The sequence below is a fragment of the Myotis yumanensis genome, unplaced genomic scaffold (assembly GCF_028538775.1).
Source record: "Myotis yumanensis isolate MYYU_CA2020_CCGP unplaced genomic scaffold, mMyoYum1.0.hap1 SCAF_1, whole genome shotgun sequence".
Lineage (NCBI taxonomy): Eukaryota > Metazoa > Chordata > Mammalia > Chiroptera > Vespertilionidae > Myotis > Myotis yumanensis.
The window spans coordinates 239,366,315-239,378,316 of NW_027223752.1; the positions used below are offsets into that span (position 1 = coordinate 239,366,315).

General features: G+C 49.5%; 1 protein-coding gene across 2 annotated transcripts in view; it reads left to right on the forward strand.

The window, feature by feature from the left end:
• POLN (DNA polymerase nu) overlaps positions 1–12,002 on the forward strand; it is an 87,563-nt gene that overhangs the window by 30,200 nt on the left and 45,361 nt on the right. For both annotated transcript variants that reach the window (XM_070400366.1, XM_070400373.1), the window contains 4 exons: positions 276–336; positions 1,200–1,264; positions 7,912–7,995; positions 8,473–8,568. In XM_070400366.1, coding sequence (XP_070256467.1) covers positions 276–336; positions 1,200–1,264; positions 7,912–7,995; positions 8,473–8,568 — 306 coding nt within the window. The remainder of the gene's footprint in view (positions 1–275; positions 337–1,199; positions 1,265–7,911; positions 7,996–8,472; positions 8,569–12,002) is intronic.

Below are 12,002 nucleotides of genomic sequence, written 5' to 3' on the forward strand. Positions count from 1 at the left end.
AACTGTAGCATTTTTAGTGCTGCGGTGAGCGTGGCAATGGAAGACTAAAAGTCCACAAATGCCAGATCACATAAAAATGAGAAAGATGAAGGGGAATGGGGAGTGGGCGTGTTCTCCTGTTTCTCACGGTCCCAGCAGGCCTGGGCGATACAGTAGGACACCAGAGGGGGAGGGGCTCCTGGGTGGGAGGCAGCCCGTCCGCTGAGGAGGAGCCCGGTGCGGCCGCTGAGCGACGTGCAGCCTCCATAGCAAGAATGTTTCCTCCTGTGAGACAGGCTTACGGTTTATGGCAGCTGTTTTGTACCTTGGAGCTTCCTCTGATACCCATTTTGGCAGGTAAGCCACCTGAAGCTGATGCACAGCCATCTCTCTAGAGAAAGTGCCCTAGTGAAGTTCTTAACATTGTTTGGGGACGACTGTTTCTCTCTGAGCTTATTTCAGGGCAGGCAAGGATCACACGGCCCTGACGAGGTGGCCAGCCCTTTACTTCCCTTTCTGTAAGGAGGGCTTGGACCGCATCACCTCTGGTGTAGAGGGACCAGGCGGTTCTGACGTCCGGTCCTATGGGTCTCTTTTGTATTGTCTGGATCTGGGTGCCCTGGCCCAGGGACCACCGCCCTCCTGAGTCCCTCGCTTCTGAGAGCAGCCTCATGGGGCGGAGCCTGCATGTCCGTAGTTGTGGGGTCCTGGGGTGCTGTCCTTTAACCCTGCATGAGAACCCCCTAGAGCAGGGGTGGGGAATGTCCGTAGAAGGCCCATGAAGTCATTTGGTCTGGCCCTGCCAAGGCATTGAGGATCAGTTAATTACTAGTAAATGTTTGACCAAATGAGCAGGCTAACTTTTAAGTTGATAATTTTGTATGGCCCAAGAATGATGTTAGAAATATCCACATGGCCCTTGGCAGGAAAAGGGTTCCCCACCCCTACCCCGGGGATCTGCGGCAGGCTCTCCTCTGCGCAGGCCCTGCTGGGGAGCAGAGCAGAGCCTCGCCCAGCGCCCTCGACGGCAGGGGCAGCTTTCCATCCAGCGAATGTCCCACGCCCACTGCCACCACTGCTGGCCCTAAGGGACACTTGCGGAGTGTGCTTGCAGCCGGCGCTGGCATCACTACCCTCTTCAGGGATGCGGCTCGCTCCCTGCCCCGTGTCTCACAGACGAGTCACTGACCCAGATGCTTTTGCTTTGGTTTGGGACCCAGTGATGGAAAGCCACAGCATTCGGGTGGACAAGGAAGCCTTGGAGAGGACCTCCACGCTCCTCGGGGTACGTCGCTGGGAGACCCTCTGCATGTTGCTCCGCTTCTTGACCAGCTGCTCCCCAGGCACAGGGCAGCTCCCCTTCGCTTCCAGCCCCCGGCTGAGTGCTCCTCTCTGTCCTCTCTGATCGCAGAGTGCCACCGGGGCGGGGCGGGCTAAACACACACTGCATCTGGCTGCTCCCCTGAGAGGCTGTGCTCCGGCTCCATGGGCCCTCAGCCACCTTCTCAAGCGAGGTTCTTGCAAGGACATTGCCCCCTATAGTTTGGTTAGGGGAAGTCATGGGTTTCTTGGATTCTTTAAAAAGGAAAAACACAAGGTCTAACAGTGAACAATACAAAAATACAGAGGAGTGCATGATGATGCATAAAAAAGTGTTCCACTTCAGTTCTTTTTTTAAAAAAATATTTTTATTGATTTCAGAGAGGAAGGGAGAGAGGGAAAGAGAGAGAAATATCAATGAGAGACAATCATGGATCGGCTGCCTCCTGCATGCCCCCTACTGGGGACAGAGCCTGCAACCCCGGCATGTGCCTTTGACCAGAATCGAACCCAGGACCCTTCAGTCCGCAGGCTGACGCTCTATCCACTGAGCAAACCGGCTAGGGCTCCACTTCAGTTCTTTTTATTTATATATTAATCCTCCCCCCATGATATGTTCTTACTGATTTTAGAGAGAGGGAAAGGGGAGAGAGAAACATCTATCAGTTGCCTCCCCGGATACTCACCCCTACCGGGGGTCAAACCCCAAACCCGGGTATGTATCCTGACCGGGAATCGAACCTGAGATGTTTTGGTGTATGGGATGACGCACCGACCCACTGAGCCACCGGCCAGGGCCCTGTTCTTTTAAAGAAAACTGTTTATTTGGATATCCTGAAGATAGTGTGGAGCATTAAGATTAATCATGGGAAACATCAATACTAAATTCTAATTAGGAGGCTTGCTTAAGTGAGCAGACAGCTGTTTGGCAAAGAGTTTGCTGACCCAGCAGACTCCGTTCGGCTCTTGCTGGAAAAGCATTGGCCTGGACGTTTCTGGCTTCTTACTGGCTGTACCAGGAACAGAGCGCCAGTGTTCCCCTGCCTATTTGAATATAGACCGTAGGTGTTAGAGGCTGCTCGGCTCTCCTATGGAGTGTTTGGTATTGGAAACAGTAACATTTAATGTGCAAAACACAGAAACCTCGGGGATGACTGTCTTCTCGGTCAAAGCACAGACCTCCCAGAAGCCCTGGGTGCCCGTTCCCGTCAGAGCGCTGGCTGCTGCCCAGCATCGCTCCTCCGGACATTTGCAGCCATCACAGTGTGCTGCTCTGTGCGGGCTGTCCAGCGCGCCTGAGCGCTGTGCCTGGCTGCCTGCTGAACGGCAGGTAATGGCCGTGCCCGGCGGCTTTCACGCAGCGGCCCTGCGCCACTCGGTGCTGTGGTCCCCGTGCCGGTCTGCCCGCTGCTGCTGGGCATGGGGGTTGCAGTCATTACCAACCGCGCTGCCCCCTTGAGTGTGTCCCTGGGGCATAAAGCAGGGGCTGCCGGGCGCCGGGGCACCCGGATGGCACTGCTCAGCTCACTGTGTTCCAGCGTCTCGCCTGCCAGGGCACACAGGCCTGTCGCGCATCCTCTCCCGCCCCGGACCTCGGGCTTTATCTGTAGCAGACGTTTGGGGAGGATGTAATACCGCGTGACGATTTTGGTTTCTATGTTTCTGACGATTAACGAGGTTGGACAGCTTCTCGTATCACCAGCAGCTGTTAGGAGTTTCTCTTTGGTGAAGGATCTGGCCGAGTTTCCCGCCCATTTGTGTACTGAGGGTTTTGTCTTTCTCACTGATTAATAGGACATCTTGGTATATTCTGGTTACAAGCTGGGGGCTTACTCTTTCATTCACACGATGGTGTCTTTTGATGACAGACGTTCTTAATGTTTAATGTGGTGTAATTTCAGCCCTTTTTCTTTATGACTAGTGCTTTCTGCATCCGTTTAAGAAATCTTTCCTTACTGCAAGCTCATGAAGTATTCTCATGTGTTATATTTTCATTCGCCATTGCATTTAGGTTTATAAAATACACCTGGAACTTATTTTTCTTTTTATGGACTTTTAAATTAAGAAATAAATTTCAGCCCTAGCTTGTTTGGCTCAGTGGATAGAGCGTCGACCTGTGGAATGAAGAGTCCCGGGTTCGATTCTGGTCAAGGCACATGCCTGGATTGTGGGCTCGATCCCTAGTAGGGGGGGTGCAGGAGGCAGCCGATCAATGATTCTCTCTCATCATTGATGTTTCTATCCCTCTCCCTTCCTCTCTGAAAAATATATATATATTTTTAACATATTTTATTGATTTTTTCACAGAGAGGAAGGGAGAGAGATAGAGAGTTAGAAACATCGATGAGAGAGAAACACCGACCAGCTGCCTCCTGCACACCTCCTACTGGGGATGTGCCCGCAACCCAGGTACATGCCCTTGACCGGAATCGAACCTGGGACCCCTCAGTCCGCAGGCCGACACTCTATCCACTGAGCCAAACCGGTTTCGGCTGAAAAATATATTTTTTTAAAAAATAATGAATTAAAGAAAAGAAATAAATTACATATTGTGAATGGTACAAATCTTTTTTATTTATTGTGATAAAATACACTTAACATAAATTTTCTCATTTCAAGTATTTCTAACACCACAGCTCAGTGGTGTTACATACACTCACATGGTGCACAGCCCGCTAGCCATCCCCATAACTGCTTTCATCTGGTGAAATTGAAACTGTTCCCATTAAACACTAACTCCCTCTGCTCCCTTCCCCCAGGGGGTTCCGTGCGCCCCTGGTCACCACCACCCACTCTCTGTCTCTATAATTGTGACTCCTGTGAAGTATTTTGTGTAAGTGGATCAGTTTGCCCTTTTGTGAATGGCTGATTTCACTGCGTTGAGCATCCTTGAGGTTTATCCACGTTGTAGCATGTGGCAGGGCTTCCTTCCTTTCTGAGGCTGAAGAATACCCCATGGTAGACACGTACGCATTTTCTGTAACCGGCATCAGTCAGTGGCTGCAAGCCGCTTGGGTGGCGTCCACGCTTACTGGTGGGAATCATGCTGCTGTGAACAGGGGGCACACGGATCCCTTAGAGCCCCTGCTCCCCTCTTTGGAGCATGCGCCCAGAAACGAACGGCGAGATCTTGTGGTCATTATGTCTTCTGTTTTCTGAGGAGCTACCATGCATTTTTCACAGGGTATAAGGGTTCCAGTTTCCCCACACCCTCGCCAACCCCGTGGTCTCTGTTCTTTTACAGCAGCTGCCCTAAGCATGTGAGGTGGGTCTCACTGTAGTTTTGATTTTCATTTCACTACTTATTCGTGATGTTGTGAATCTTTTCATGTGACTATTGGCCATTCGTATATTTTCTTTGGGAAAAGGTCTATTCAACTTTTGCCCATTTTAAATTGGATTGTTTGTTCCTTTTTGCCATTGAGTTTTAAGAGTTGTCTATGTATTCTGCGTACTAATCCTTTATCAGATATATGACTTGGAAATACCTTCTCCCACTCTGTGGGTTGCCTTTTTACTCTGTTGAGAGTATCCTTTGTGCTTCCTACTCTGCCGCGTTCCCAGGCTCCCCTTGGAGAAATCTTGTTGTTTTTTTCTTTATTTTTTCCGTTGGTGCACATCTTACTGTACAGCTTGATGTATGTGTCCATATACACCCCAGTTGCATCCGCAAGAGGCAACCGCTGTTCTGACCTCTGCTGCCATATCTGGCGCGACCCCTTCCAGAGCTCCGGGGGGTGGGGTCGGACAGCGCGCTCTCTTTGTGTCCTTCGCTCAGCACCATGTTCTGAGGTCCGTCTGTTGTTTGTGTGCTGGTGGTTTGTTTCTTTCTGTTGCTGAGTGCTACTCCACTGTGTGAATGTGCAGCAATGTGTTTACTCTTCTGTGATAGATCTGAGTTAGTTCTAGGTTTTACTGTTACAGACATTTTTATGAAGATGTGCATTGCAATGTTATTTATGCAGCTAAAAACCAAAACTTCCTGACAGGGTCAACAGCAGAGGGACGGTTAGACAAGTGGTAACATAACAGTGCAGTGGAAATCATGTCACCATCCACGGTTACGCTTGCTAACATTGTTTGTGGGATAGAAAGTACTTAGAACGTTAAGAGGGAGAAATAAAGTGCAAAATTGTCTTGTACAGTAGTCCCCCTTATCCACAGTTTCGCTTCCAAGGGTTTTAGTTACCTGAAGTTAATTACGGTTTGAAAATGGGAAATTTCAGAAATAAACTACTCGTAAGTTTTAAGTTGCACACTGTTCTGAGGGCTGTGATGAGGGCTTTTGCTGTCCTACTCCGTCCCTCCTGGGGCATGAATCGCCCTTTGCCCAGCGTGCCCACGCCACATCTAGGCCTGCCTGTTAGTCACTCAGTAGCCGTCTCAGGTACCAGGTGGATGGCTGTGGCATCGCAGTGCTTGGCTTAAAGTTGCCCTTATTTTACTTAATTATGGCCCCAAAGCACAAGAGTGGTGATGCTGACCATAGATAAAGCCGGAAAGTGCTTTCCTACATGAAGAGTGAGGGCAGTGCAGTGAAGGGAGAGGCCACATCCACAGGACTTTCATGACAGGATGTTGTTATAATTGTTCTGTGTGCTGTTAGTTATTGCTGTGTGCCTGATTTACAAGTTAAACTTCATCAGAGGTGTGGATGCGTAGGAAAAAACATCGTATACGTAGGGCTCAGTGCTGTCCGCGGTCTCAGGCATCCGTGGGGTCTCGGAGCATACCCCCCACGCATTTATGACAGGATCTTTGTCATAAATCAGGTCCCTGTGCGTGTGGGGGTCTTTCCTGGACTCGGTTCTGTTCTCATTGGTTTGTCTGTCCTTGTGCTAACATTCCCCTGGCCTATTACTGGAGCTTTACAATATGCGTGATATCCTACAGTATGTCATTCTTCCACATGATATTGGCTATTCTAGGTTCTTTGCATTTTCATATATACAGAGTATGTAGAGAACTCCTATCAATAAGAAAAGCCCTGCCCTGGCCGGTTTGACTGAGTGGATAGAGCATCAGCCCGCAGACTGAGGGGTCACAGGTTTGATTCCGGTCAAGGGCACTTACCTCAGTTGCAGGCTTGATCCCCAGTCCTGGGCTGTTTCTCTCTCTCTCTCCCCTCCTCTCTTCCACTCTCTCTAATAATCAATAATGGAAAAATATCCTCCGGTGAGGATTAACTAATAAATAAATTAATTAATTAAAATTAGGAAAAATGGTTTAAGGAAAATGGTTGTCACAATTTTTAAAATGAGCTAAATATTTGGGGGGGAAATCTAGTGAAAGATGGACATTTCAACCCCGAGGTCGCGAGGCCAGCACAAGCACATAGCTGAGCGCTACCCAAATTGCTGATCCCCAGAAATGCAAGCAGACACCATGGTGGTGTTTGGGGGTGTTTTGTTATGCGGCAGCAGGAAGCCAATACCGCCTACCCCGGCTTCTCCCCACGAGGGAGCACTTTCAGGGCCCGTTTCATAGCAGGACCCGGCCTCCAGCGGGCTGCTGGCTCCTGCGCACCCAGCTGGGCTCTGCCTCCGCGCCCGCTCCCCCGATGCTTTGTAGTTCTCATGTGTCTCTGCCATGAGGAGATGTTTATGTTTTGTTTTGCCTGAAGCTGTGTCTTTCTGTCTCTCTCTGTTTGTACTCACCCATCACTGCGTGTGCTTAAACACAAGGAGTGTGCTCATGCGCCGCATGAACGGGAAGCTCACACTCTGCTCCGTTTTTTGAGATCAAACCATTTATGACTGTGTTTTTGTTTCCTCAGGTCTGACTTATTCCTCAGGGGACCCATCGTCTGTCTCTTAATGCTTCGTTCCTTGTTTTTTAAATCATTTGTTTCTTTAACTCGGAGTTTTGGCATCTTTAGCTGAGGCCATTGTTCCTGGGTTCTTTGTTTAGCTGAGATGTTACTTTTTTATGTTATACGTGTCCTGCTCCTAGTTTTTCTGGTCCCTATTTGTAAACTTCTTAGAAATGCCCGCCTAACGGCAGTTCTAAAGAGTAGAATGTGGATGATACTAAACCAGAATTGGTTGATTTGACTTGGCTCTCTCTTTCCTTTTACAACAATTTTTTGTTAAGTCCTGGCCTCCTTCTACTTTTCTTCTGACCAAGATGGTGAGGGGAAAGGGTTTGTAAATGCAGTAAGTCCCGTGGCTCTGCTCGGCCCAGCGCTGTCTCTATCGGCCGCGCCGTCTCTCCATCTCTCCGTCTCTCCGTCTCTCCGTGGCTGCCGTCTCTGTGCTCACTGTGGCCGTGCAGCTGGGCCCAGAGTCTCTGCCGTGGGACTCGCAGGGGTTCTGATGCTTATAATGGGATGCTGGACCCCTTTCTAGTCAGAATGCTGCTGGAGAATTCATTCTTTCCCTCCCTCGTTTTGGTGACTTTTTTTTTTTTTTACTGTTTTTGCTTCTTTCCGTTTGTTTCCTTAGGTTTAGAGGGATCCTGTGAGCCTGGGTATCCCACCATGAGTCAAAGTATGTATTTTTAGTGTCAAAAATATGCATTTGTATCCTTATAAGGGCTTTTGTTGGGAACTGTTCGGTGAACAAATCAAACCATCTTAAACTGCTAATGAGATTGTGTTTTTCACGTTCACAGTCTCGTCTCAAGGAATTGGAGCAGGAAGCCCACTTCGTGGCAGGAGAGCAGTTCCTCATAACCAGCAGCGATCAGCTTCGAGAGGTACAGCTGCATTCTGGTTCTTTTATAAAACAAACTTCTTATTCAGGGGTGAAGGGAGATTTATCCTGAACTTATATGTAAGTTCATGTTCTCTCACATTGAGAGTCATTCCTTTAGAGCAGCGGTTCTCAACCTGTGGGTCGCGACCCCTTTAGCAGTTGAATGACCCTTTCACAGGGGTCGCCTAAGACCATCCTGCATATCAGATATTTACATGACGATTCATAACAGTAGCAACATTACAGTTACGAAGTAACAACGAAAATAATTTTATGGTTGGGCCACAACATGGGGAACTGCATTTAAAGGGCCAGAAGGTTGAGAACCACTGCTTTAGAGCCTTTAAGCCCAAGAAAAGTAGCAAATCAGACTTCCGGCATTTTGTGCACGTGTCGCTGCTCTGGCCGGGGCTGCGGCCTGTCGTGCGATGCTGGCCCCGCACACCGGGCCCTCACTGCGTGTCATCTTCTGTTGAAGATCCTCTTTGGCAAGCTGCAGCTGCACCTGCTGAGCCCCACGGAGACGCTTCCCAAGACGGGGCTGCGGGGCCGCCTGTCCACATCCGAGGCCGTGGTAAGGCTCAGAACCACCCCCTTCTTTCGAAGCAAGAGCACATCCGCGCCACGTGTGCTCACTCCCAGCCCGCCCGCTGCCTGTGGCGGGACGGCCGCAGCACCAGGCCGAGCAGGTGGCGGTGGTCATGCTCCCGCCCAAGGTTGTTGCCTTCTAGTTATGAACCAAGGAGCAAGGGGCAGCTGGGCCAGTTTCCAGAGCAAACGATGGCTTGATTCCTGCGCAGGACAGTCGGTAGACGTTTGCTCTGAAAACCAAGTTCTTGGCCCAGGCCAGGACCCCGTTTCCCTGCCCACAGGAGCCTGGAGACGGGAGGTCCTCCGTCCTCTCCTCCTGCCACATTCATGTCAGGAAATCTTAGCTGCCCTTCTCGGGAGGAATACAGTTCTGTACATTTTAAATGGTTTTTTACTTAATTTATTGGGGTGATGTTGGTTAATAACATTCTATAGCTTTCAGGTGTACAGTTTCATAATGCATCACCTGTTACTGAGCTGTGTTCACCACCCAAGTCAGGTCTCCTTCCGTCACCATTGACCCCCCTTCTCTCTGCTCCCTCCCCCACTCCCTTCCCTCGCTCATCACCACACTGTTGTCTGTAGCTATGAGTTTTGTTTTGTTTTGTTTTGTTTTGGTCTTAATCCCTTTACCTTTTTCACTCAGACCCCAACCCCTCTCCGCTCTGTCAACCATCAGTCTGTTCTCTGTGTCTATGAGTCTGTTTCTACTTTGTTATTTTATTTTATTCATTAGTTATTTTATTCCACATATAAATGAGATCATATGGTACTTGTCTTTCTCTACCTGGCTTATTTCCCTCAGCGTAATGCTCTCCAGGTTCATCCATGCTGTTGCAAAGGGTAAGATTTCCTTGGTGGTTATTTTTTTTTATGGCTGAGTAGTATTCTATTGTGTAAATGAACCACAGATTTTTTATCCACTCATCTACTGGTGGACACTTGGGCTGCTTCCATAGCTTGGCTCTCTATCTATCTATATATCTATACTAATAAAATGGTAATATGCTAATTAGACCGGACATCTTTCAGACATCCATCCGGACATCCTTCTGGACAAAGCCACGGTGGTGGGGGCCAAGGCAGAGGCCGTTACAGGCGATCAGGCTGGCAGGGAAGGGCACTTAGGGGCAACCAGGCTGGCAGGGAAGGGCACTTAGGGGCAACCAGGCTGGCAGGGGAGGGCAGTTAGGGGCGATCAGGCTGGCAGGCAGAGGCAGTTAGGCGGGATCAGTCAGGCAGGGGAGCAGTTAGGGGCAATCCAGCTGGGAGGGGAGCAGTTAGGGGTGATCAGGCTGGCAGGCAGAGAGGTTAGGGGCAATCAGGCAGAGGTGGTTAGGGGTGATCAGGCAGGCAGGGAAGCAGTTAGGGGCATCAGGCAGACATGCAGAGTGGTTAGGGGCGATCAGGCAGGCAGGCAGGTGAGCAGTTAGGAGCCAGTAGTCCCAGATTGTGGGAGGGGTCCCGGATTGGAGATGGTGCAGGCCAGGCTGAGGGACCCCTCCCATGCACGAATTTCGTGCACCGGGCCTCTAGTATATATATAAAAGGCTTCCCTCCGACCAGTAGCTATGATAAGCACTGACCACCAGGGGCAGGCACTCAACGTAGGAGCTGCCATGACATGCACTGGCCCCAACAAACCAACACTTGGCTTCCCCCAAGAGGGACATAGGCTCTGCCACCACCCTGGAGCGGCACCTCACCAAATCGCAGCCAATGCTGCCAAGACCCCATGGCGCAAAATGCGGCCCACAGCCCAGCCCAACCCGGAAATGGTCACTGTGGGCGTGGGGTAATGACGTCACTTACCAATGCCCAGCTTCCTCTCCCTAGCGACTAGCCTCCTTGGAGTTTCTTCAGCCCAGGAACCCAACTTGCTTTATAGCCAGGTGCAAACATTTTACAGTTCAACCAAATGTTTATGAAGCATTTTCCCGTGCCTCATCTCATTTGATCCTCACAGAAGTCCTGGAGCAGGTAGATAGGAGACTCGGTAGAATCCTATTTTCTTTTTATTAGCCAAAAAACGGAGATTTAGGAAGCTTAGAAATTTGACCCGGCTGAAAAGAAGTAAGAAATGGTGAACCCTGAAAATTACTTCTGGTTTTCTCACTGCACAGAATATAGTCAAACACTACTGCAGTTAAATATTTAACCCTTTGTTCTCCCTGTGTGATCTACAATAATAATCTGCTTTGTGTTGATATTTACTGTTGTGTTGCTGATAATTACCTGAAAGAGAAGTTGGGGTGCTTCACTGGACTGGAAAAAGTTTAGCTAAATCAGAAAGCAGGTCTAACTAAGCACGTTTATTCTATATCTATAAAAGGCTAAGTTGACTCACGCATGCGTGATACATATAAAGCTCTCGCTGGCGCCAATTGCACGCGTGTGTTTCGATCTGTCATTGTCGATTGTGAATTTGGTTGACACTTCTATTATAGAGAAAGGGCAGATAACCCTATTGAAATATTTCTTCTAATTAATTTCCTTTCAATGTTCACGAATCCGTGCACCAGGACACTAGTTGCAATAAACATAAGGGTGCATATATTCTTTCAAATTAGTGTTTAGGGTTTCTTCAGGAATATTCCCAGAAGTGGAATTGCTGGGTCATAAGACAGTTCCATTTTTATTTGTTTGTTTTTTTATTAATATATTTTTATTGATTTCAGAGAGGAAGGAAGAGGGGGAGAGAGAGAGAGAGAAGCATCAATGATAAGAGAGAATTATTGATCGGTTGCCTCCTGCACGCCCCACACTGGAGACTGAGCCTGCAACCCGGGCCTGTGCCCTGACCGGGAATCAGACTGTGACCTCCTGGTTCATAGGTCGACGCTCAAACACTGAGCCCCGCCGGCCGGGCAAGACAGTTCCATTTTTGAAAGACAAGGAGTAGCTTAGTTGGTTGGGATGTTGGCCTGATACACCAGGGCTGCAGGTTCAGTCCCTGGTCAGGGCACATACAACAATCAGCCAAGGATATATAAGTAAGTGGAACAACAAATGGATGCTTCTGTCTCTCTCTAAAATCAATCAATCAATAAAAATCAAAGGCAGGGAGTGGTGAGGCTCTACTCCAGGAAAGTGGTGAAGCTTAGACAGATGTTTACAGCCCAGTAGGCGGCAGCGCAGAGCTGCGGGCAGTGATAGTGCGTGCATGTCCCTCTGCTGGGACCCTCTGCGGAGGCCAGCAGTGCTCGCTGGGCCGTGTCCAGCCTTTGGCTTTGCAGCAGGGGAGGCTGTGCTTCTAGAGTCCTCGTGCATATCGCCTCTCCATCATTTCACTCTCTGCTCATCTCGCCTGGCGGTCCCCTCGCTTGCTGACTGTCCCTACACCTGGCCCTTGGGGACTCGGGTGGCCGCTGTCGAGTGAGCCAGGGACTGCGTGGAGCCTGGTTCCCCTGCAGGGAC